We start from the raw sequence: 22,607 nt of genomic DNA, 5'->3' as shown, positions 1-22,607 counted from the left end.
TAACTTCACTTTTCACATCCATGGATACCCGTGGTATATTTCTGTTGTACTGTTTCCAATTTACACTTGCTTATTTTCTTGTAAGGCTTCCATACTATTACTCCATACTCTAGTTCAGTTCTAATGTAACTTACTAAGAATGGCTTCATCATTTCTGAATTCATAGACTTTGTAAGTCTTTTTATGCAGCCTGTTGTTTTACAAGTGTCGTTAGCAAAATGGTTGGTATAATCAGAAAACAAAGCTGGATCTACCCATATACCCAGGTCCTTAAATTAATCTACAGCTCTGATGTTATCCATGTCACTATTCCTCACATCTGGTTCGTAGGATCCGACACTGGATCAGAGCCGGCAACTTTTCAGACAGATCCTAGGCTCGAGCTCCTTCCACTCCCATAATCCCTTGCTGATTTCTAACCCCGCAGATCTCGTTTGCCGCTTCACCGCTACAGATGTGATTCTTCTGGCTCGAGTCCTTCCGTGGGATAAGTGCTTATTTTCAGATTTCCTTTTTTGTCCTTACAGATCTTAAATTACTTACTTATCTCCTTAGATTTTTAAGTTATAGTTTTTGTACCTTCTTAGCCTCCCCTCCCTTTCTAGCTATTCTCTTTTTGTCAGCCTTTTTGGTGCCATTTCACTCTGCTTGAAAAATCACTGTTAGAAATTAGGCTTAGACTCATTCCTACTTTTGAATTCTCTACCAGTGTTTGTTGTTGCTGTTGTCTTCTTGCAGGTTTTTATTGTGGCTGCCCTCTGGTTAACGGTTCCGGTTTGTGTTTTGGCTTTGGCGCTTGGTCTGTTTAACAAACCAGCAGGATTTAAGAGGTGCTCCTCATGTGGTCGGAAGATGCCCATTTCTGACTCGCACAAGGAGTGCCTCTATTGTTTGGGCACCAACCAACTGGAGGTTGAATGTGGCAATTGTACCACATTCAACCCCAGGGCTTTGGTCGAGCACCACAATAAGTTACTATTGAAAGGCATGGCTCGGGGGGGGGGGGTCTGTTGGTCCACCAGTCTCCGACCATGACAGGTCCCTCTTACCACAAAAGAAAGGCACCCTCTGTCTTGGGGTCCTCTTCCTCCAAGAACTTCTCGGATCCAATTCCATATTCGGTGCTGTCGGATCCGAGGACCTCAGATGATCCAAGATCCTGCAAGTCTACCCCCAGATCCAAGGCCTCCAGTTCGAGGCCTGTGGATCTGAGGTCCTGGGAGTCTACTCTTGGATCCTGGGCCTCCAGTTTGAGGCCTTTGAATTTGACATCCTGGGAGTTTACTCCCAGATCCAAGGCTTCCAGATAGAGGCCTTCGGATCTGGCCAAGATAAGACCTGCCATGGATCCGACCTCCTCAGATCCAAGGTGTTCAGGTTCTAAATGCTCGGATTCTCAGTTGCCCTCGGATCCAAAGAGGATCGATCTGGGACCCATGTCAGATCCCACCATCTTGATGGGGACTCTCCATCGGATTCTGGTCTGGAGCAGCATTTTACAGCTCCCAGGCACAGAAGCCATTCTTCTGAGAGGTAAAGGAGGCCCTCACAGTCTAGACAAGTGTCCCCAGCTAGGTCATCAGCCTCTTCTAGGTCTTCCAGGAGCTTGCTGCCATCTGACATGGACAGGATGATGAGGTCTTTCCTCAAGGTTCAAATTGATTTGGGGCTTCTTACGTTCCCTGCCCATCCAGCCAGGGGTCCTTCCTCTGCCCTTACACTTCAATCTCCTCATCTGACCCAGCTGGTTTTGGACTTCCAGGACCTGCAGCATGGTAAGGAGGCAATGGAGACTCCTAGAACTCACTTTCTCTACCCCGCCTGAGTCCCTGAATGGCTCTGCTCTTCTTCCCTTGGGGCAGACTGGGACCTGAACTTGAGCAGCCACTCCAGAGTCCTTGGGAGAGGGTTCCGGTCCAGTTTTTTTGAACCGGTCTCTGCCCCTCAGTGCTTCAGCTCTCGACAGTTCGGGGCCAGTATTATATCTCTGTCTGAAGATATCTCCTTCAGAGACATCGTAGATGTCCTCAAATTGAAGGGCAGATGGTCCTCCCAACTCCTGTCCTCCGAGGAGTCCATGTTCCTGAAGGCATTCGGGATGGGACCATCTACCACCTTGGTTTCCCCCCCTGCTGATGAACTGATAGACCTTATCACCAGCAGGGCATGGAAGGAGCCTGATACTGTGGAGCCAGTGCCCAAATGAGTGGACAAATTCTTAAGTCTACCCATGGATAGACAGTTTTGGTCAAAAGGGGTGCCAGTTGATGCTATCATGGAAGTTGCCACCACTAAAAAGAGGTTGACGGAGCAAAACACATCTGTTCAGCCCCCCAGGTGAGAATCCAGGGTGATTGATAGACATGGAAACCGGGTTTTCACTTCAGCTACATTTGGCCTGTGGGCACTTAATTACTTGGCACACTTCACCTGCCTCCAAAGGGATTTGTTTAAGGAACTCGCCACTTCCCTTTTTGAGCAGATGCCTGCCAAGGACTTGAACAAAGTGTCTCCACTCTTGCATCCCTCGCTAATTCCTCAATGAGGTTGAGTTCTAATGCTGTGGAAGGCACCTCTCGAGCAGCCAGCATAGGCATCACTATTCAGCATTTCACCTGGCTGCGCCTGTGCAGGTTTGCGGAGTCTTTTAAAGCATCCTTCACCAATGCCCCCTTTGATGCATCAACTCTCTTTGTTCCATCAGTCAAAGACACACTGACCCACAGTGATCAAGAAGGGAAGGCCTTGTCGGCTGTGGGCATACCTCTCAACTATACAGATTTTTGCAGAATGTCCAGATTTTTTGACTCATATTTTTGGTCTGTTCCTCATAAAATCTGTTTTTCTGACAAATTACTGGGATGATCTGAGGATTGAAGTCACTAAATAATGATATACATTTGAGTTTTAAACTTCAAATCCTTCAGAAAATGTAAGTTAAAACAAACCTTGTTACTCTAGCAACTTTCTAAGCTTATAAGAGTAATATTTAAAATATGCCCCTATTTTTGGACCTTTGTTCCCCCCATTTTGTCAGTCTTGGACTGAGAGGTTAAGAGATATGGCTGTGGAAATCAAATTTTCTACCCCTCAGTGGTCCTTTTCCAAGACACGAGGGAGTAAGAAATTTTGGTTCTGAAAGTTGCAGTCTTCTTTACAGGAGACTCAAGATGAACCCTCTTCTAGAGGTCAGGGGAGAGGGTTCAATGACAGATGCTGCCCTAGAGGCAGAGAGAGTCTGCAAAATGAGGGCTCCAGGGAACCCTTCTCTGAGAAGCCCTTCCAGTGCTCCTGATGTGTTGTCTGACTGTCCTGCCCTGAAGGCAGTCGGGGGTCATTTGTCTCTGCAGCGTTTGGCCTGGGCAGACATTGCAAGAGATCAGTGAGTGCTAAGCCATATTTCCAGGGGCTATCTTATTCCCTTTTCCCACCCCCACCCCCACCAGTCAGGAAATGTCTTCCCAATGTGCCACCCTGTCAGAGGGAATTAGCTCAGCAAGAAGTGCTTAAGCTTCTTCAGAAGAGAGCCATTCAAGAGGTCCCACTAGGAAACTGAGGATCTGGCACTTACTCTCACTTCTTTTTGGTGCCAAAGAAAATGAGGGACCTACGTCCAATCCTGGACTTAAGCGAGTTAAACCTTTCCGTCAAGAAGTCAAAGTTCTAGATGGTCACTGTTCAGTCCATCAAGCTCCTTCTGCACAAGGACGAGTGGATGTGCTGAGTGGATGTGCTCTGTTGATCTCCAGGATGCCTACTATCAGATTCACTTCTGAAGGTTGAAATCTCAAAACATCGAACCTCTGAATAATGATGACCAGAGGATCAAAGTTTTGAAATCTCAAACCTAAAAAATAAAAGCTTCCAAACCATAAAACATACTAATGTCATGTTTTTTCAGGGGGGGGGGGGCAAGCCCTCCTGCACCCCCCACACACCCCTGCTACTTAAGTATACCAACTCCGTGATCACACTACAGTGAGGAGAATGTTAAAGTTCCCGTTACACACTGTATGGCTGTCTCCATTGAACAGGTTCCAAATTTCAAAACTTCGATTCTCTGGTCTTTGTTATTTTGAGGTTCGATATTTTGAGATTTCAACCTTCAGAAGTGAATCTGTACTATCATATAAAAATAGACAGGCAGTCCAGGAGACATCTTTGATTTTGTGTAAGGGCTAATCATTACCAGTTCGGGAACCAGCCATTTGGTCTAACCACAGCCTCCCGGGTGTTCACCAAGTGCATGGCAGTGGTGGCAGCTCACCTGAGACTGCCAGGGATTCCAGGTGTTTCCTCATCTTAACGACTGGCTCCTTACAGCTCCCATGAAGGATCGACTGTTCGCAGCACTCAGTACCTTCTTCGCTTGTTCGACCAGCTAGGAATTACTGTCTGATTCCGACCCAAAACTTGGAGTTTATTGGCATCTGTCTAGCTGTGTCAGAGATTGCAGCATTACGTCCCAGGCGTGTACAACTAATCAGATCCCAAGTTCAGTGCCTACTAGACTTGTATTGTCCTCAGGTCCACTTCATTCTCAGGGTCTTGGGGTCCATGGTGGAGGTAATCTATCTGGTGCTGTTAGCCAGGTTTTACATGAGGGTTCTACAGTGGACTCTAGCGGTCCAATGGTCTTCTCTGTCTCATCCAGTGACAGCATCCATCCATCACTCCGGTGTGCAGGTGTCATCTTCTTTGCTGGATTCAGTCTCCCGATTTCCTTGTTGGCAGACCCTTTTTCTCCTCCTCCTCCCTGTGCCACAATGACCACGGACACTTCCCTGCTGGGATGGGGGAGTCATTCCCAAGGAAAGATGGTCCAAGGTACGTGGTTCGCTGCAGAGACCAAACTGCACATAAATGTACTGGAGATGAGAGCAGTTCTTCTCACTTTGCAAGCCTTTCAGGGATGCCTTCCTCTGGGTACCATTGCAGTACACATGGACAACAGGGCAGTTTTGTGGTGCATCAACAAACCATGGGGGCATATGTTCTCATCTGCTTTGTCGTAAGGCCATGAGAGTGTGGGAATGAATGATCTCCTTGGGCTGCTTTCTTCTTGCAATGCACATTCCCGGGGAGATCATCTTGCTAGCAGCCAAGATCAGTAGAGCTGTCTTGTGTCCTCACAAGTGGTCCCTGAATCCCTCAGTAGTGAGAGAGATCTTCCTTCGCTGGGATCGACTGAGCTGTGATCTGTTTGCTTTCCCTCTCAATCACAAATGCAGAAGATGTTCTGTCTGGTGATTCAGGTCTACTCTGGCTGTCTTCTAGCTCTGGGGCAAACGTGATCTGAGGGGTTAGAGGGCAGCAAGGGATTATGGGAGTGGGAGGAGCTCGAGCCAAGGATATATCTGAAAGGTTGCCGGCTCGGATCCAGTGTCTGATCCTATGACCCAGAAGTGATGAATAGTGACATAGGAAAACACAGATGCTAAGTTATGGTATGTACATAACTGTTTTTTCAATCACTCTGTGCTGTGTTAAATATCTACTATGCATTCTGTTTCCCAAGTCTGTTATGCTTAGTTTTTTTATGTGTTTTATTCTCCTGTGCCCAAATGGTCAGTTTACTGAAGTTCTTTGGTAGACATGCCCTGTCTATAACAGAAGTAATCAGTTTACCCATTTTCAAGTCATCTGCATACAGACTGTAGAACACCCCAAATGAAAAAGGTACAGCCTAAACAAGTATAAGCCTAGGACAGACACCTTGACTGTAACTTAGAATTTCACCTGTCCAATTGCTGTATGATACTTGCTGTGTCCTATTTGTAAGCCATGCATCTATCTATGTTAACAAGATTACATCAGTACCTATTTGTTCTAATTAATCGATTAGTGGTTTGTCGGCTGAAGTTGCATCTTATAAATTACATCACAGCTCAAGTTTTCATTTATAGCTGTTATATTGTTGTAAAACATCATGTTACAGGTGGTAATAGATCTTTTTTTCAACATATGCATGCTAATATATAGGTTCAAGTTGCAACCTTTTCTATTATTTTTCCACAAGAGAGTAAACATGCAGGCCTGTATGAATCCGTGTTTGTCCTATTCTCCTTTCCCTTAAAGATGGATTTAAGAAGTGCGTGTCTCCAATCATGAGGAATCTTCCCATACTTAAATGACCTAGTGAATAACAGAAATAAAGATCTCTCCCTTTTAATTTCTCCAAATCTTTTGGGTTTCTAATACCATGATGGGAATGGACCCCATTCCTAAGTCAAAGTATTATAAAATTCATGAAATAAGTATTGTTTCATTCTTTGATGTCAGCCAAAAGTGCTCTTCGCAGCACCCACAGTGTGCCCAGTAATGACTCCTTCTGCAGTTCATATGGGGTTACATGTATTGTTAGCGTATCTAAATATGATTGTAGATTATTTTTTATAAGACCCATTGCTCCTACTACTAGTGGAACCATCTGGGTAACTTTCTTTCACATTGTTCTCGTTTCTGCCTGCAGATACTGACATTTTATGATTTTGTGTCCCTCTGTATGCGAGACCCTGTAGTCACTGGGTGTGATGATTTCAATGATCAATGCTACTTTTGTGTTCTTTTCTTGGACCAGTATATCTGGATTTCTAGCATCTTTCTTTTGAACTGTTGGTAATGGGTGATCCCATGTGATGTAAACTTCATCATTTTCTGTGATGCTTTGTGGCTCATGTTTCCAGTGTTTTTCAGTCACTTCAGTACCGTAATATTTACACAATCCCCAGTGCAACAGTCTTACCATATTATTATGCCTTTCAGTATACAGTCCTTCTGCCATTAGTAGGTCACAACCAGCAACGAGGTGTGTGACTGTTTCCAATTTGGTTTTTACAATACCTACATTTGTCTGTTTCTCCCATATTTTCAATGGACTTTGTAAACCAGAGTGTACGTAGCCCACTATATTGTGCTGCCAATATTAACCTTTAATCTGTTGGCTTGAATTTGCCTCTCCTTAACCATTCCTGCATTTGTTCCTGATCAACATGAGGTTCTTCCAGAAGTTTTTTATATTGCAACTATATTTAGGCATTTTCCACATTTCTTGCCTTCTCGTCTGATCATTCACCTTATATTCTTTCTTTTGTTTTTTGGCACATTCAGTTGCCGTCTGATTTTAATCTACTTCGTTTGATTTCTATTCCTGCTTGATGCTGATATACTTCTGCTAGATTAAGCAGAGTAGTCATCTTAGATTTATTCTCCTCATGTTTCAAAAATTTCACTTCATTTGGGTCTTGTGAGGTCAGCAGATATGTGTGGAGTCCCACAATTGCAGATCTGTACATGTAATCAGTTTCAAGGAGGCCTATCCCTCCTTTGGAACGGGGAATATATAATCTTGGTATGCACTGATTTTTATAAATCATTTGGTGAGCATAAACCATCATTTTTATTTTCCTTTGTAATCTATCCAACACATCTTGGACCAGTCAGTCACTCCAAAACTGTAAGTTAGGACAGGAAGAGCAAATTAGTTTATAGCTTAGATTTTGTTCTTAGATGTCAACACTGTTTTCTGCATTAATTTAAGTCTTCTAATGTATTCCTTACTAAGTTTTATAAGTTTTATGCACATGTGTTCATCCTTCATCAGTTCCCAAATATCTATATACGCTATGGTATCTCCCTTTTTAATTTGTCCAAATCTTTTGGGTTTCTAATACCGTGACTGGAGTGGACTGCTTTCCCAATTCAAAGTACGATTGAAGTTCATGAAATTAGTATTGTTTCACTCTTTAATGTCAGCCACAAGTGCTCTTCGCAGCACCCACAGTGTGCCCAGTAGTGACTCCTTCTGCAATTCGTACAGAGTTACATGTTTTGGTAGCATATCTAAATATGATTGGAGACTCTTTTTTTTTTTTTTTTATAAGACCCATTGCTCCTACTACTATTGGAACTGTCTGGGTATCTTTCTTCCATACTGCTCTCGTTTCTGCTTGCAAATCCTGATATTTTATGTCTTTGTGTCCCTCTGTACGCAGGACACTGTAGTAACTGGGCGTGGCGATTTCGATAATCAATGCTACTTTTGTCTTCTTTTCTTGAACCACTGTACCCAGTTTTCTAGCATCTATCTTTCAAACTGCTGGCAATGGATGATCCCATGTGATGTAGACTTCATCATTTCCTGTGATGCTTTGTGGCTAATCTTTCCAGTGATGTTCTTCATGTTTCACTGTTGCAGTCATTACATTTGGGTTATCTGCCTGCAGGTGACCCTCAGCTGGCCTGAATACCAGAGTCTTGGATTCCTGCGTCGGATACTCTCTTCTTCCATGATGTCAGGGGTTTAAAACATGCAGCCGATGCCATTACATCAGTATTTCTTGCCGCGCGGTGCCGAAAGCAGAAGCAGTTCGCAAGTGTCAGTCGGCCGTCTCCTGAAAGTTTTGTTTTCGAGTTTCAGAACCAAAGTCTTCAAGCTAAGTACCCCATTGGGGATCTTTTTTCTTGCTCTTAACCAATGTCAGTAAAAGTTAACAATTGTCTTATCTGTGGAAAGCAAATACCTCATAAAGATTTTCATTCGTACTGCATTCCTTGCTTAGGTCCAGACCACAACGTCCCTCGCTGTCGGATTTGTGCCTTAGTCAATCCTTGAAATATTCATCGTCGGTCTATTTTTGCAGCAAATTATTTTGGTACTCAGTATAACTGTCCAGAAATGGCTTCGGTAAGCCATCTGACTACAGATATTCCGAAAAAACGTAAGGATAAAGACAGAGACAGATTGCATAGGTCCAAAACTGCCAACGACACTTCCGATAAGCTAGTAGCCAGTTCGCCGGTAATCAGTGTGGCACTTTCACAGCCCCTGATACCCGCTACTTCAGATTCGCAAGCCTCTACTGAGACCCATTCAGAGTCCGGTATGCCGCGAGATGCTTCTTTGACTATGGAACCTGTGGAAGTCTCTACCTTGGATGGGTCCGGAGCCGCTGTGCAGGCACCGGCTTCTGAGGGTGTATTCAGGCCTACAGATTTGCATTTTAAACCAACGCCATCTTCTTCATCCAGGCGTAAAACTCGACCCATGCCTAAAAAAATGACGTCCAAACCACATGGTCAGGCCCATATGCCTAAAAAACAAATGCTTAGAATGGCTGAAGACCTTATTACTTCAATTAGGGGAAGCCAGCCTTCCCCCTCTAAGAGACCTAGAACTGATTTTCCTTCTGATCAGGATTCTGATATTTCTGTTTATTCTGATTACCAGGATTTGCCCTTATCTACCTATGAGGTTCTGATGCAGAGGATTCCATTCCGTCTGCTTCCACTCCAGAAGATTTTTCTTTTGGTGAAACCTTGCACACTCTTAGGGAGCATTTCCACTGGGAAAGCCAGGATTACTCTGACTCCAAAAAGAAGCTTAGGGAATTCTTACTCCTTCCTCAACACAGGCGTTTAGCTATCCCTCCTGTTCTGGACATTGTAGATGATGCCTTCTTGGAATCTAGCCTGCCCCCAGACACTTTACCTCCAGCTCCCAGAAAACCTGACAGGTGTTACAGAGTACTTGACTCTCACAAGTTCCTCTTCAAGAATTCTACTGCGGACCCAGAGACCATTTCCCAAGGACCAAAGGGCATTAAGGCTACTGCTGCCAAAAATCCTACCCCTTCTGATAGAGATTCTACGGCCTTGGACAGGTGGGGTAAGAAGGTATACACTTTTGCTACTTTGGCCATTAGGGCTTTAATTGCCAGTTTCATATGTTAAAGTACCAGCAGCATGTTATGGAACTACTTAAACAGAAAATTATGTTGATTCCTGTCAGTGCTGAACTCAGAGAATTACAGGATTTAATGCATTCTGCTGAATAAGTTGGTAAACATACTTTGCAATGTGGTTTTGACTATTTAGAAGCATCTTGCAGGGCTGCTCTCACTGGGTCTGTACTTACAAGGCATGCTTGGCTTAAGGAGCAAAACTTGCCAGATCATGTTAAAGCTAAATTACTGGATGCTCCCTTAAACCAAGACCACCTGTTTGGCAACAAAGCAGAAGAAGTCCTCAAAAAGATGGAGGAAAAAGCTAAATCTATGCAAACTGTTAAAGATTTCCTGCAAGTACAGCCTCGCAGATTTAGTAGGCATTGGCCTTCAAAGAATTGGTCCTTTCCAGTCTCTTCCAGGCCTTCTCAGTCCAAACCCAGGAACAGCAGACCACCTAGGTTACAGTCTCAGGGCACGCACAGGCCTAAGCAGTGGGGGGCTCCCACTTCCAAAGCAGGAAGTAGTAAGACACCCCCCTATGGAAAAATGCCACAATGACTTAACCTTAACCCTTCCAAGCCCTGCTGCACTGCCTGCTCCCTTAGGAGGAAAGCTCGCCCTGCATGCAAAAAACTGGGAACTCCTTACCCAGGACAGATGGGTATTAAATATAGTTTTCCAAGGATACAGATTCCACTTCCACACCCTACCAACCCCAAACAGTTGGCCAGACCTACCCCCAAATCAGTGGACAGAGGCTCAACAGAAGGTTCTCTCTCTTCTAAGTATCAGGGCTATTCAGCCTGTCCCAGCAGAAGAAAGGGGACAAGGTTTTTATTCAAGACTTTTCCCGGTACCCAGAAAAGACAGCTCCTGTCATCCTATCCTGGACCTCTCTATTCTAAACACCTTTTTGGTAATCCCAAAATTCAAAATGCTAACACTTCAACAGCTGCTTCCTATGCTAGGCAAAAGATGCCTGGTTGGCAACTTTAGACTTAAAGGAAGCTTACCTGCATATTCCAATAAGGGAATCTTGCAGGAAATACCTATGCTTTAGGGCAGGCTCCATGTACTTCCCTTTGGCTTATCTACTGCGCCCAGGGTATTCACAAAGTGTCTAGCTCCAGCCCTTGCATTTGGCAGGCAGAGAAATATTGAAATATACCCATACCTGGATGATTGTCTGATTCAGGCAGAAAGCCAGGACTTGCTATTAAAACATCTGGCATTCGTAAAGAAACTTCTAACCTCACTGGGGTACACCATAAACGAAAAGAAATCTCACCTAGTACCCTGCCAACAGATTGTATTCCTGGGAGCAAGCTCGAACACAACTTTCCAGATGGCTTACATCACGCCAGAGAAACAATTTATTTGCCAACCTACTTCAAACTACTGGCCACAAAGACCCAGCTATCTGCAAGGAAAATTTTGCAAGCCCTGGGGTTCATGGCCTCTTGAATTCTACTAATTCCATATGCAAGACTGCATGTGAGGAAACTACAATGGTATCTAAAAAGCCTATGGTGTCAACATTCTCAGGACCTGGAATCAATGATCCCTATCATTCCTTGTATAAAGACAGAGTTCCTTTGGTGGGCAGAGGCCTGCTACCACAACAAGGGGGCTCCCTTTCAATCTACCCCCTGCCGCCCAAACCCTAACAACATAGGCATCAGACTATGCATGGGGGGGGGGCTCACTTGGCAAGGCAGTGCATTCAGGGCAAATGGAGCCCAAGTCAGATGCACCTGAATATCAACCAAAAAGAAATGTTAGCTGTACAGAATTCCCTGACAGCCTTCAAAGACCACATCCTTCCAGGGCAATTATTGGTAAAGAGAGAGACAACACCACAGTTATGTGGTACATGGGAAAGCAGGGGGGAACCCACTCGTACCCTCTCTGCAGACTAGGCATGGCTTTGTGGAACACAGCCTTGTGCTACCAAGTGCACCTACAAGTTCAGTTCCTGCCAGGCAAGCTAAATTCACTGGCAGACGACCTAAGCAGAAATCTCATGGACCCACACAAGTCAAACTGGAACCAAAAATATTCAACCTCTTGAGGAACAAGTGGGGGACTCCAGAGATAGACCTGTTTGCCTCCCCTCAGAACTACCAGTTGGACAAATTCTGCACAAGGACTCCCCACAGTCAAGCTTGGAAAGTGGATGCCCTGTCCTTTACCTGGGAAAGCCTCTTGGTTTATGCCTGTCCTCCTCTGCCTCTCATCTCGGAGGTTCTGCTAAAGATCAAACAGGACAAACCAAGGACAATACTGATTGCACCAGACTGACCTTGCCAGCACTGGTACCCCCTCTTGCTCAGTATGATACTGCTGGATCCATGGCACCTACCTCAGACACCTTCCCTGCTGTCCTAGCAGGTGGGCCAGATTCTGCACCCTCAGCTTCAAACCCTGAATCTTGCAGCCTGGCTAATTCCTTGAGCTCTCCAATAGCATCCCTCCGTAAGAAGGTGCTAGATGTCATTCTGACAGCAAGGAGACCTAGTACTAGAAAATCCTATGCTGAAAAGTGGAAAAGATACTGTCCCTGGAGCCAGACTTAAGGGAGGGGTACTATGGTGCCCAGTTTACCTCATATTCTTCAGTACTTAACAGATATGCTCCACAAGGGCCTATCCTTCTCGTCAGTTAAAATGCATGCCTCTGCCATTTCAGCACATTATAATACTAAACCACCCGTCTTCTCTCACCCCCTGTTAAAGCAATTCCTCAGAAGATCTAAAAATTTAAGACCTCCCCAGGCGAGCCCCTACTCCAGCCTGGGACCTTAACTTTGTATTGGAAAGACTCACTCTCCCTCCACTTGAACCAGCTGCAACTGCAGAGCTGAAATTCCTTTCTTGGAAAACAGCCTTCCTTCTAGCCATCACTTCAGCAAGAAGAGTGTCTGAATTGCAGGCCCTCATGGCAGTGGAGCTCTTCATTGGCTGCCATGCAGACAGGGTTTCCCTCAGGACCAATCCTTCCTTTATGCCCAAGGTGGTGTCTAGTGTGGCCCTAAATCAGTCCATTAATTTGCCTACCTTTTTCCCGAATCCACAAAGGAGAATGAATACTGCACTCTTTGGATGTGCACAGACAACTTAGAATTTATTTGGACAGGACTAAGTCTCTCAGAAAATCTGAACAGCTACTAGTTGGCTTTGCTGCAGGGGCAAAGGAGAAGGCCATTTCAAAGCAAACCATTTCTAAATGGATAGCCTATTGCATTCATTTCTGCTGTAAGCACCATGGAAAACCTACCCCACAGGGGATAAGATCACATTCCACCAGGGCTGCATCTACCTCTACAGCCTTTCTCAGAGGAGTCTCTACCAGGGACATCCTAGAAGCTGCTACCTGGAGCTCTCTACATACCTTCACCAAGCATTACCACATGCCTATTTTTTCTAAATCCAGAGCTGGTTTTGCCACTGCAGTCTTGCAGGGCTTAATAGCTGGCCCTAATGCTCTCTAACTTCCTCCTCCCTTCTTTAGCTTTGGGAATCAACCCAAATGTGATGACTGCAACAATGAAACACGAAGAACATAGTACAGTTGTGTACACTTACCATAAATGTAGATGTTCGAGTGTATTCACTGTTGCAGTCCTGGTTTCCCTCCCTCCAGCCCCCTGACTTCTATTGGCTCTACCTCTCCTTCTTGTTTTAAGCTTTCTGGTGTATTTGCTTTTTGATGGAGGTGTAACATTATATATAATTGCTTCCCATTGTGGGGGCACCTGACATCTGGGGCAAGAAAAACTGATGTAATGGCGTCGACTGCATGTTTTATACCCCTGACTACCTGACATCATAGAAGGAGAGAGCATCCGACGCAGGAATCCAAGACTCTGGTATTCAGGCCGGCTGAGGGCTACCTGCAGGCAGATAACCCAAATGTAATGACTGCAACAGTGAATATACTCGAACATCTACATTTATGGTAAGTGTACACAACTGTACTTTTTTCAGCCATTTCAATCCCATAATGTTTGCACAGTCCCCAGTGCAACAATCCTCCTACATTATTATGCCTTTCAGTATGGAGTCTTTCTGCCATTAGTATGTCACAACCAACAACAAGGTGTGCAACTGTTTCTGATTCTGTTTTACAAAACCTACATTTGTCTGTTTCTTCCACATGTTCAATGGACTTTGTAAACCAGCGTGTATGTAACCCACTTTCTTGAGCCGCCAATATTAACCTTTCATCTCTTGGTTTGAATTCACCTCTCCTTAACCATTCCTGCATTTGTTCTTGATCAGCATAAGGTTCTTTCAGAAGTTTTCTATACTTGCAACTATATTTATGCATTTTCCACATTTCTTGCCTTCTCATCTGGTCCTGCACCTTATATTCTTTCTTTTGTTTTTTGGCGCATTCAGTTGCTGCCAGGTTTTTATCCACTTGTGGTTTGATTTCCATTCCTGCTTAACGCAGATATGCTTCTGCTAGCCTAAGCAAGGAAGTCATCTTAGATTTATTCTCCTTGTGTTTCAAAACTTTCACTACATTTGGGTCTTGTGAGGTCAGCAGATATGTGTGGAGTCCCACAATTGCAGATTTGTACATGTAATCAAATTCAAAGAGGCCCATCTCTCCTTCGGAACAGGGAATATATAATCTTGGTGTGCACTGATTTTTATAAATCATTTGGTGAGCGTAAAGCATCCTTCTTGTTTACTTATCTAATCTCTCCAACATGTTTTGGGGCCAGTCAATCACTTCAAAACTGTGGTTAGGACAGGAAGAGCAAATTGGTTTATAGCTTGGATTTTGTTCCTAGATGTTAAGGATTAAGTCTTCTAAAGTATTACTTCCTAAGTTTTATTCACATGTTGTTCATGTTTTATTATTGATCCATTATCAGTTCCCAAATGTTTATACACTCCCTCTTGCTCAAGTTCTTTTATATCACATTCTTATCCTACACTGGTGTTTTCTTGGTGCTGCAGTTTTCTTGCTTTAAAGGTTGCTTTTGCACATTTATCCAGACCAAATGCCATTTTTATATCGTCTGAAAAACTTTTGGCAACTTACAGTTGCACTTTTAGTTCCTCATCTAATGAGCTGTACAGTTTTAAATCATCAACAAAGAGAAGATGAGAAGTCTTTACACTTTGTTGTTTTCTAGGAGCCAAATTATAGCCATGGCCTAAGCTGTTATGTAAACAGCTTAATGGATTAAGGGCAAGGCAGAATAGCAGTGAGAGTCACCCTGGAAGATCCCACTTTTAATTTTTATCCCTGGAATAATAATTAATCCTTTGTCATGGCTTAATTGCAAAGTGGTCTGCCCTGTTTCATGGTCACTGTAATGTAGTTGATCTGTGTAGTGTGTATCTTATACATTTTTAAGCACTCTTCTATCCATGAATGAGGGATACTATTAAATGCTTTTTTGTAGTCAGTCCATGCCATACTTAAATTCTTCCCCTTTTTACAATTCTCCACTATGACTTTATTTAACAGCAAATGATCCTCTGTTCCATATGACTTTCTTTTATTGCCCTTTTGTTCTATTGCCATGATTGAGTTTTCTTCTAAATGGCTATAGACTCTGTCAGCATCAATTCGAGTGTATAGTTTATACGTTGTCGGAAGGCAAGTTATTGGTCTATAAATTTTAGGGTAGCTTGCAGTTTCACTCTTAAGTAGGAGCATTGTTTTTCCTGTTCTGGGTGCACGTATAAATAGTTCTTACTCATGGTTAAATCTTCATGCAAAGATGTTAATACTTTTAACCAGAAGTTAGGTACTGCTTCTGTGCCCGGGATTTTCCAATTTAAGGGTTTTCTTAATTGTGTTTCAATCTCTCTGGCAGTTATTTCATCCCATTTCATATCCTGTACCTTTAAATTTTTTATTCTTTTTTTTTACTTTTTCTATCCATTTAGCATCTTTGTTCTGTTCCACAGGATCTTCATAGATATTTCTCCAAAATGTATCTGTTTCTTGGTGGTCTTTCAATTCCTTTTACCTTGTTTCCCAATTATCTATTAAACTTTTGTGAGTCATCAATACATTTCTTATTTTTTACTTTTCTTTTATATTTATCTATGTATCTTCTAAGTTTTTCCACCATTGCTGAGCTTTTTAGTTTATTTGCAGTAGTGCATGATAGATCCTGAGCTGTTCTAGTACTGCGCATTGCTTTTATCACGTCTGTCTTTTTAAGTATTTTCATTGATCTGTTCCCTCTTCTGTACTCTTCTAACAATGACACATCTTGTCTTAGTTGCTTTATAGTTTTCTCTATTCGATACTTCCATGATGGTATTCGATTTCTCCCCTTTCTTTCTCTCACTACCCTGTGTTCTTGTGGTAGAACTTTATCAGTTATTAATTTCGCTGCACAGTAATATATCCTGTTTACTTCTGTTATATTGCATGGATCTCTATAGAAAGTCCTAATTATTGTGTCCTGTATGGCACAATTGTACTGTGTGTGCATGCTGAAGTGTTCGCAGGTCATTATTACTAAGTCTGTCTCATGTTAGGCTTTTGGATATTAACCTTTCCATACTACAAGTGCAGAATTCTGAAGTCAGGGTTTTGATCAGCACCTCATGGTTGAGTCACGTATCACCCCTGTCCTGCATGACTTGCATTGGTTGTCTTTCACGGCAGAGCTTGTCTTTAAAATGTTCTGCGTCATACAAGACCTGGGTCCCATCTTTCTGAAAGAGCTCCTGTTGCAGTATGCCAAGACTCAGTCACTTGGATTATCTTATAAAGAACTATTAGGTGATTCTATGACTTGTTTGGAGATATCAAGTATGCAGCTGTTTGTGTACCTGATATATGTTTTATAATAGGGTCCCCTAAATACCTTCGGTGTTAGATAGTATTTTTAAAACTCTAAAGAGAATCCATTCACAGTAATCATGGTTTGTGATAGTAGAAAAGTCACTTTAGCCATAGTTTTATTTTTTTTATTTGCTTCATTAAAAATGTAGCTGCTGTTTTTTTTTGTATTTGGTTCTGTGCACAATACTTATATTTAAACACTTACAGAAATTAATAGTGAACATTAGAAATCCACACAGGATGTTTGGCCTGGCTTCCTATTCTGTGTGACACAACATGCAGTAAAATCTGAGGTATATCTTGAATATCTTCACTGTGATGCTGCTGATGTTGTAGCTGAGCAGTACACTGTCTAATCCCTACTCTCTACCAGAGATTGCTTAGGCAGTGTTTGCCCCAGTGTGTGTGTCCCCTGGGATGCAATAATAGCTTTATGTTTGCATTATCTTGTTCTCCTTTTCAGTCATTCTCAAATCCAGATTGCCAGTGGCACCATTGGGTATATTCCTTCTGTGTTAATAGGCTGATACTATGCAGAGATTTTGAAAGGTAAAATGAGAGGTGTACATTTTAATGTGCAGATGTCCAGAGGAGTGATGACATGGAAGGCCTCACATAATATTATCTTGTATAGTCTCTTACTTTTTTATTCGTTTTCCGTACTACTTGCCAGTTACTATTGTTATACTGTTAGCTATTATTCTCTCTATAGTGAGGCTTGCTCTGGAAATTCCAGTACAACTAACTGTTCAGCAGCTAGTTTGCAAGTGCTTATAAGAAGTTGATGTGAGCTTCTGAACTATTGTAGTTGTTTTAATACATAACTCCATTATTTAGAAACATAAGTGTGTGAATTAAAAAAACAGATTGCATTTTATGATGACAAGTTTTGTTTTTCTTAGAAACATTTTAAATGGCTTCTTGCTTCTGTGTTTTCCTTAGTTCGCCGAGCCTTGACCAGTAAAATTTTAGTTCGTATGTACCCTTTACATGATACAGAGAAACTAAAAAAACTCAGCCAGATTTGGTATCGCCATATGAAGCCTGCCTTTCAACCCCTGGGTAAGTCATTTTTCTGTAAGACGGAGTTGTTTTTTTAAATATCCTGCTCATTTTTGTATATTTTGAAAGCTGTATATATGGTCATAAAATAAATGACTCAGGATTTTGAAGCATTAAAAGTGGGTAAAAAATTGACAGTTGAGGCTCATTGCTGACAAATACAAAGTACTGTACTTGGGCCACAGTAGGTTGGAAATGATTTGAGGCGCTGATCACACCTGAACTGGACTACCAGTAGCAGAATGAAAAGGCAGTGGCAGCAGAAAACAGAATGCTAGGGTGTATCCTCAGAGACATAGATTTTAGAAGCAAAGGGGTAGTGTCTCCACCGTACTGAGCCCTAGCCAGACCACAGCTAACACTGTTTATGGTTCTGGGGGTTATAAAATGAAAATGACATCAAGTTGTTGTGGAAATCTGACCAGAGTAATGTCATCAGAAAGATGTGCAGAATATAGGTGAAAGTATTTAAATAGAGACTGAAGGAGGTAAAGCTCTTCTTGCAAAAGACTTCAGAGGTGGGATTCATGATATATGCAGAAAATCATCCCAGGGAGGTGTGAATGGATGGTGGTTAACAGGAGGGATAGAGGAGAAAAAGTGGTCACAAGCAACAGACTGTAAGGACTGGTTACTCTCTGGATCGATTCCCCAAGAGATTTGTGGACCAATGAATACTGCCTTAATCAAACATCCTTGTTTGGGGAGCCCACAGACATTTTATAAGAACTGTATAACTAGGCTAAAACCATGGAAAGACATTTACTTAGCTCTTGCCCAGCTATTCATAAGAAAATATCCAAAATGAAAACTGCTGCACTTCCAACTGTAGTTGACAAGCTGCGGGGAAATTTACTGCTGATGTTCAGTCTAGTAGCACAAAGGCAAGGCTTTTGTCTTCATCCACAGTAACCTGAGTTCAGGAATGGACTTGAGCCATTTGTAGGACTGGCTGTGAATAATATGATGAAGTGGCCAACAATCTGGTCTGTTATCCTGGGGGTAGGTTGGTGAAGGGTTCACTGCCTTTCAACCTCTAGTAGAGACTAGAACTCTTGTAGGCTAGCAACAGTGTTAGGAGGAGGAAGTGACACAATGTCCATGGTGTCACTTCATGTAGTTCCTTCTAGAAGATAGGATTACTGACCAGTTGCCATTTCATGATGTGTCCTGTCACCTATCCATTACTCAACCAACAAGATTTTACAGTGGTAGACCAGAAGTAGGAGAAAATCTTCTTCCGGCCTTTTCCTGGTTAGGGGTCGCCACAGCGGATCACCTGTCCCCTCATAATTGACAGTAGAGTTTTACGGTGTCGGGATGCCAGCCCGGCGCCCAACCTTCCACGGAAGGCACACACACACACAAACACACACACACACACACACACACACACACACACACACACACACACTCTCACACCTAGGGCCAATTTAGAGTGTCCAGTCCACCTACAGCATGCCTTTGGGATGTGGGAAGAAACCGGAGCACCCGGAGCAAACCCACTCGACCACAGGGAGGACATGCAGACTCCACACAGAAGGCAGCCCAGCCGAGGATCGAACCAGAGAACCTCTTGTTGTGAGGCAACAACGCTAACCGCTTCACCACCGTGGCCGCCCAGAAGTAGGAGAAAATAACGAATCAAAACAAAGAACCAACTTCAAGAATGCTACAACTCCACTTTATTGCAAAGCTTTTGGTACTACTCCCTTCCTCAGTGAGCACTGAGGAAGGGAGTAGTCCTGAAAGCTTTGCAATAAAGTGGAGTTGTGGCGTTCTTGAAGTTGGTTCTTTGTTTTGACCTATTCATTGCTGCTTATTGGACATTGCTCCTTGGCTTTCATGATAACACCTCTCAAGGTGGACTTCTCAGTAGTTGGGGGGGGGTGCCCATCCAAGGAATTTGACTGGAAAGGTGAATGAGGAGATACAGGGATCAGCCAGAAGGACAGTGTTGGACTATTGAGGGATACAGGTAAGTTAAAAAAATTGCCAGTACCCATTATCACACCAGCAGAGCTGTAGATTTTGCTTTAACCTGAAAGTGACATTTGATTACTTGCCCCTTCCTTTTTGTGCCATCCCCATCCCAGCTCGAGTAGTTGAGAAGGTCTACATACATCCAGAAAGACCTTAAAGTCTGATGCATCATTTCCAGGAATTAATGCATAGAGTCTCTCAGTTCAACACTCCAGGCCTGCCTTTTGGAGCCCGCAGTTTTTTTGCACCTTTGCTTAAAACCTTTTCTACCAATTCTTGCAAAAAAGTGTCACTCAAGAGGTTCCCAAAAACAGAGAGAGGAATGGGATATTATTTTTCATAGTTCCTCAAGATGGACAAGAACAGACCAACCATGGAACTTTTGTACTAAATTATTTTGTAAAAAGAATATTCAAGATCATCATTTTCCAGACCTGCGTACCTATCATTACAGAGGAGTTTGTTACCTACACTGTGCATGTAGGATACCTGTTGGCATATGCCCATACTTAAAAAACAGAGGTTTCTCAGGCCCAGATCAGACCAGGAACATTATATCTGATGTTGTCAGTTTTCATTCTGTCCTCAACTGATAAGTTTGGATCCAATCCCCTCAGATCCAACTCGGCCGTTGCTAAAACTTGTGGCAACCAAAAACTCTCGAGCTTCTCCCTTACCCACAATGCACCAACTCCAGTTACTTCAGATCTTGTTTGCCACTTCAAGCAAAATACATGGTCTTCCATCTCTCATGAGCATTAGTCAGATAAGTGTCATATTTTTTTCAGTTTGTTACTTCAAAAACTTTTTATATTACTATCACTTACCTTCGTTTATAAATTTCCTGTTATTTGTTGCATTTTCTTCTGTCTATCAAACAATTGTTTCTGTACCCAATATCTTTCTTGTCTCTACAACACTGTCCTAGCTTATTTACCATTGTTGGTATTTCCATCTCTTTTTTCTCTTATTTCCCTATTCAAAAAAACAAACAAACTTTTCTTCTCTGTCATATTATATTTTAACAGTTATTCTGTTTGGCGATGGCAGATAAAACAGCAGGTATTAAAAATGAACGAAGTGTGGGCAGAAGCAGCACCAAGAAGGAACTAATTGAGTAAAGTTCCACTGTCCATCCCCCCAATAGGGAGTCACAGGAGATGGGCATATTTGAGAAGTGTGTCTATGCCTCAGCGACCTTCGCTTTGAGGTCTCTGAACTATTTGGCACACTTTACTAGACTTCAGAGGGATTTGTTTAAGGAGTTATCAAATGCCCTCTTGGTGTTTCTGATGAAGTTCAGGCATCTGTTACTTCCCAACTGATGTCCCTACAGTCCATATCTATTTCATTCAGGAGACTGATCTCACATGTAGCAGGACGGACCTTATGGCAGAGGTTTCAGGTGTTTCCATAAGGAGACAAGCATGGATGTGACTTGTGAGTTTGCAGAGCCTTTCAAGTCTTCTTTCATCAATGCTTCTTTTGATGGAACATTTTTATTTGGCCCGAAGTAAAAGACACTCTGTTCAAGTGTGAAAAAACATGGAAAGACCCTCTCTGCCATGGGTGTGCATTTTTCGACTCCTCAAAGAAGGTATTCCAGGAATCAGTGAGGTGGTTGAAAAATGTAGTTCAAGAGGTCTCAGGGTCCTTTTCAAGACACACGTGGAGGAGGTTCCCTCATACGCAGAGGAGGGAACTCTAATGGACGAAAATGACCCCATGGCAGAGGTTGCCTGCAGAGAGTTCTAGAGAATCGTTCTTTGATGAACCCTACCAGCGCTTCAGAAAGGAGGCCCAAATGTCTACCTCTGGAGAAAGTCGGTGGAAAATTATCCCTGCACCAGAGAGCCTGGCCAGATATAACAAAAGACACTTGGGTGCAGAAGATTATTTCCAGAGGCTGTATAATACCCCTTTCTCCCCCCATCTCAAGAAAAATCCCTGATGTCCCCCCCAGTCAGAGGGAACAAGCAGCAATTCAGATACAAAAGCTGCTATAAAGAGAGTCATCCAAGAGGTCCCGTCAGACCAGATAGAATCTGGAACTTATTCAAGTTCTTTTTCATGCCAAAGAAAACATGGGACTGGAGACCAATTCTGGACCTCTCCAAACTAAACAAGACAGTTCAAAGAACCACGTTTCGGATGGTCACAGTTCAGTCCATTCTCCCTTTTCTGGGAAAGGATGACTGGATGTGCTGTATAGAACTTCAGGAAGCATAATATCATATAAAGGTAAAGAGACTCTCCAGAAGGTACTTATGCTTCTGGCTGGGAGCCAGTCAACATCAATTCAGAGCACTGCCCTTTGGACTCACCACAGCCCCCTGGGAGTTTACCAAGTGCATGGTGGTAGTAGCGTCTCACCTGAGACTGCAGGGGATTCCAAGTGTTTTCATTTCTAGATGACTGGCTCATTACCGCTCTAACCAGGCATCAACTCATATGTGCAAAAGACCAAGTTCTCCAAACTTGCTCTCTTCTGGGGATAACCACAAACCAGGACAAATCTCATCTGCAACCAGCTCAGAACATAGGAGCAATTCTCAATAGAAAAACAACCATTGATTCCCTTCCATTACTGAGAGTTCAGACTATAGGATTCCAAATCAAAAAGATAGTCTGCAGCACCCCAATTTCAGTCCGACCAGTACTTCAGGCTCTAGGATCGATGGCAGCAGCAATAATGTTAGTAAAACTTGCGAGGTTTTATATGAGAAATCTTCAATGGATGTTAGTTACTCAATGGTCGATTCTTTATCAGCCTGTTTCTTACAAGATGACAGTCATTCACATCTGCAAGAGATATCTCAAGTGGTGGATTTATTCTTACCAGGTTCTACAAGGTTGTCCGTTCATTCCACCTCAGCCAAAGGTCATAGTGACCAGGGACATATCCCATTTGGGGTGGGAGGGCATTATCTGGGGAAGACAATCCAAGGCACCTGGTCCCCCGAGGAGGCCAATTTGCATATAAATGTATTTGAGGTGAGAGCAGTGCTG

The 22,607-nt window shown here is 43.0% G+C and overlaps 1 protein-coding gene across 3 annotated transcripts in view; it reads left to right on the top strand.

Annotated features, from left to right (window-relative positions):
* The window catches only part of ANO10 (anoctamin 10), a 1,956,032-nt gene that overhangs the window by 421,030 nt on the left and 1,512,395 nt on the right, over window positions 1-22,607 (top strand). For all 3 annotated transcript variants that reach the window (XM_044065053.1, XM_044065056.1, XM_044065055.1), the window contains exon 5: window positions 17,496-17,615. In XM_044065053.1, the coding sequence (XP_043920988.1) occupies window positions 17,496-17,615 (120 nt within the window). The remainder of the gene's footprint in view (window positions 1-17,495; window positions 17,616-22,607) is intronic.

Source organism: Protopterus annectens, chromosome 3.part0 (genome assembly GCF_019279795.1).
Source record: "Protopterus annectens isolate FY-2018-M chromosome 3.part0, PAN1.0, whole genome shotgun sequence".
Taxonomy (NCBI): domain Eukaryota; kingdom Metazoa; phylum Chordata; order Ceratodontiformes; family Protopteridae; genus Protopterus; species Protopterus annectens.
Note: the sequence above shows the minus strand (reverse complement) of the source record. Positions and strands in the feature narration are given on the sequence as shown.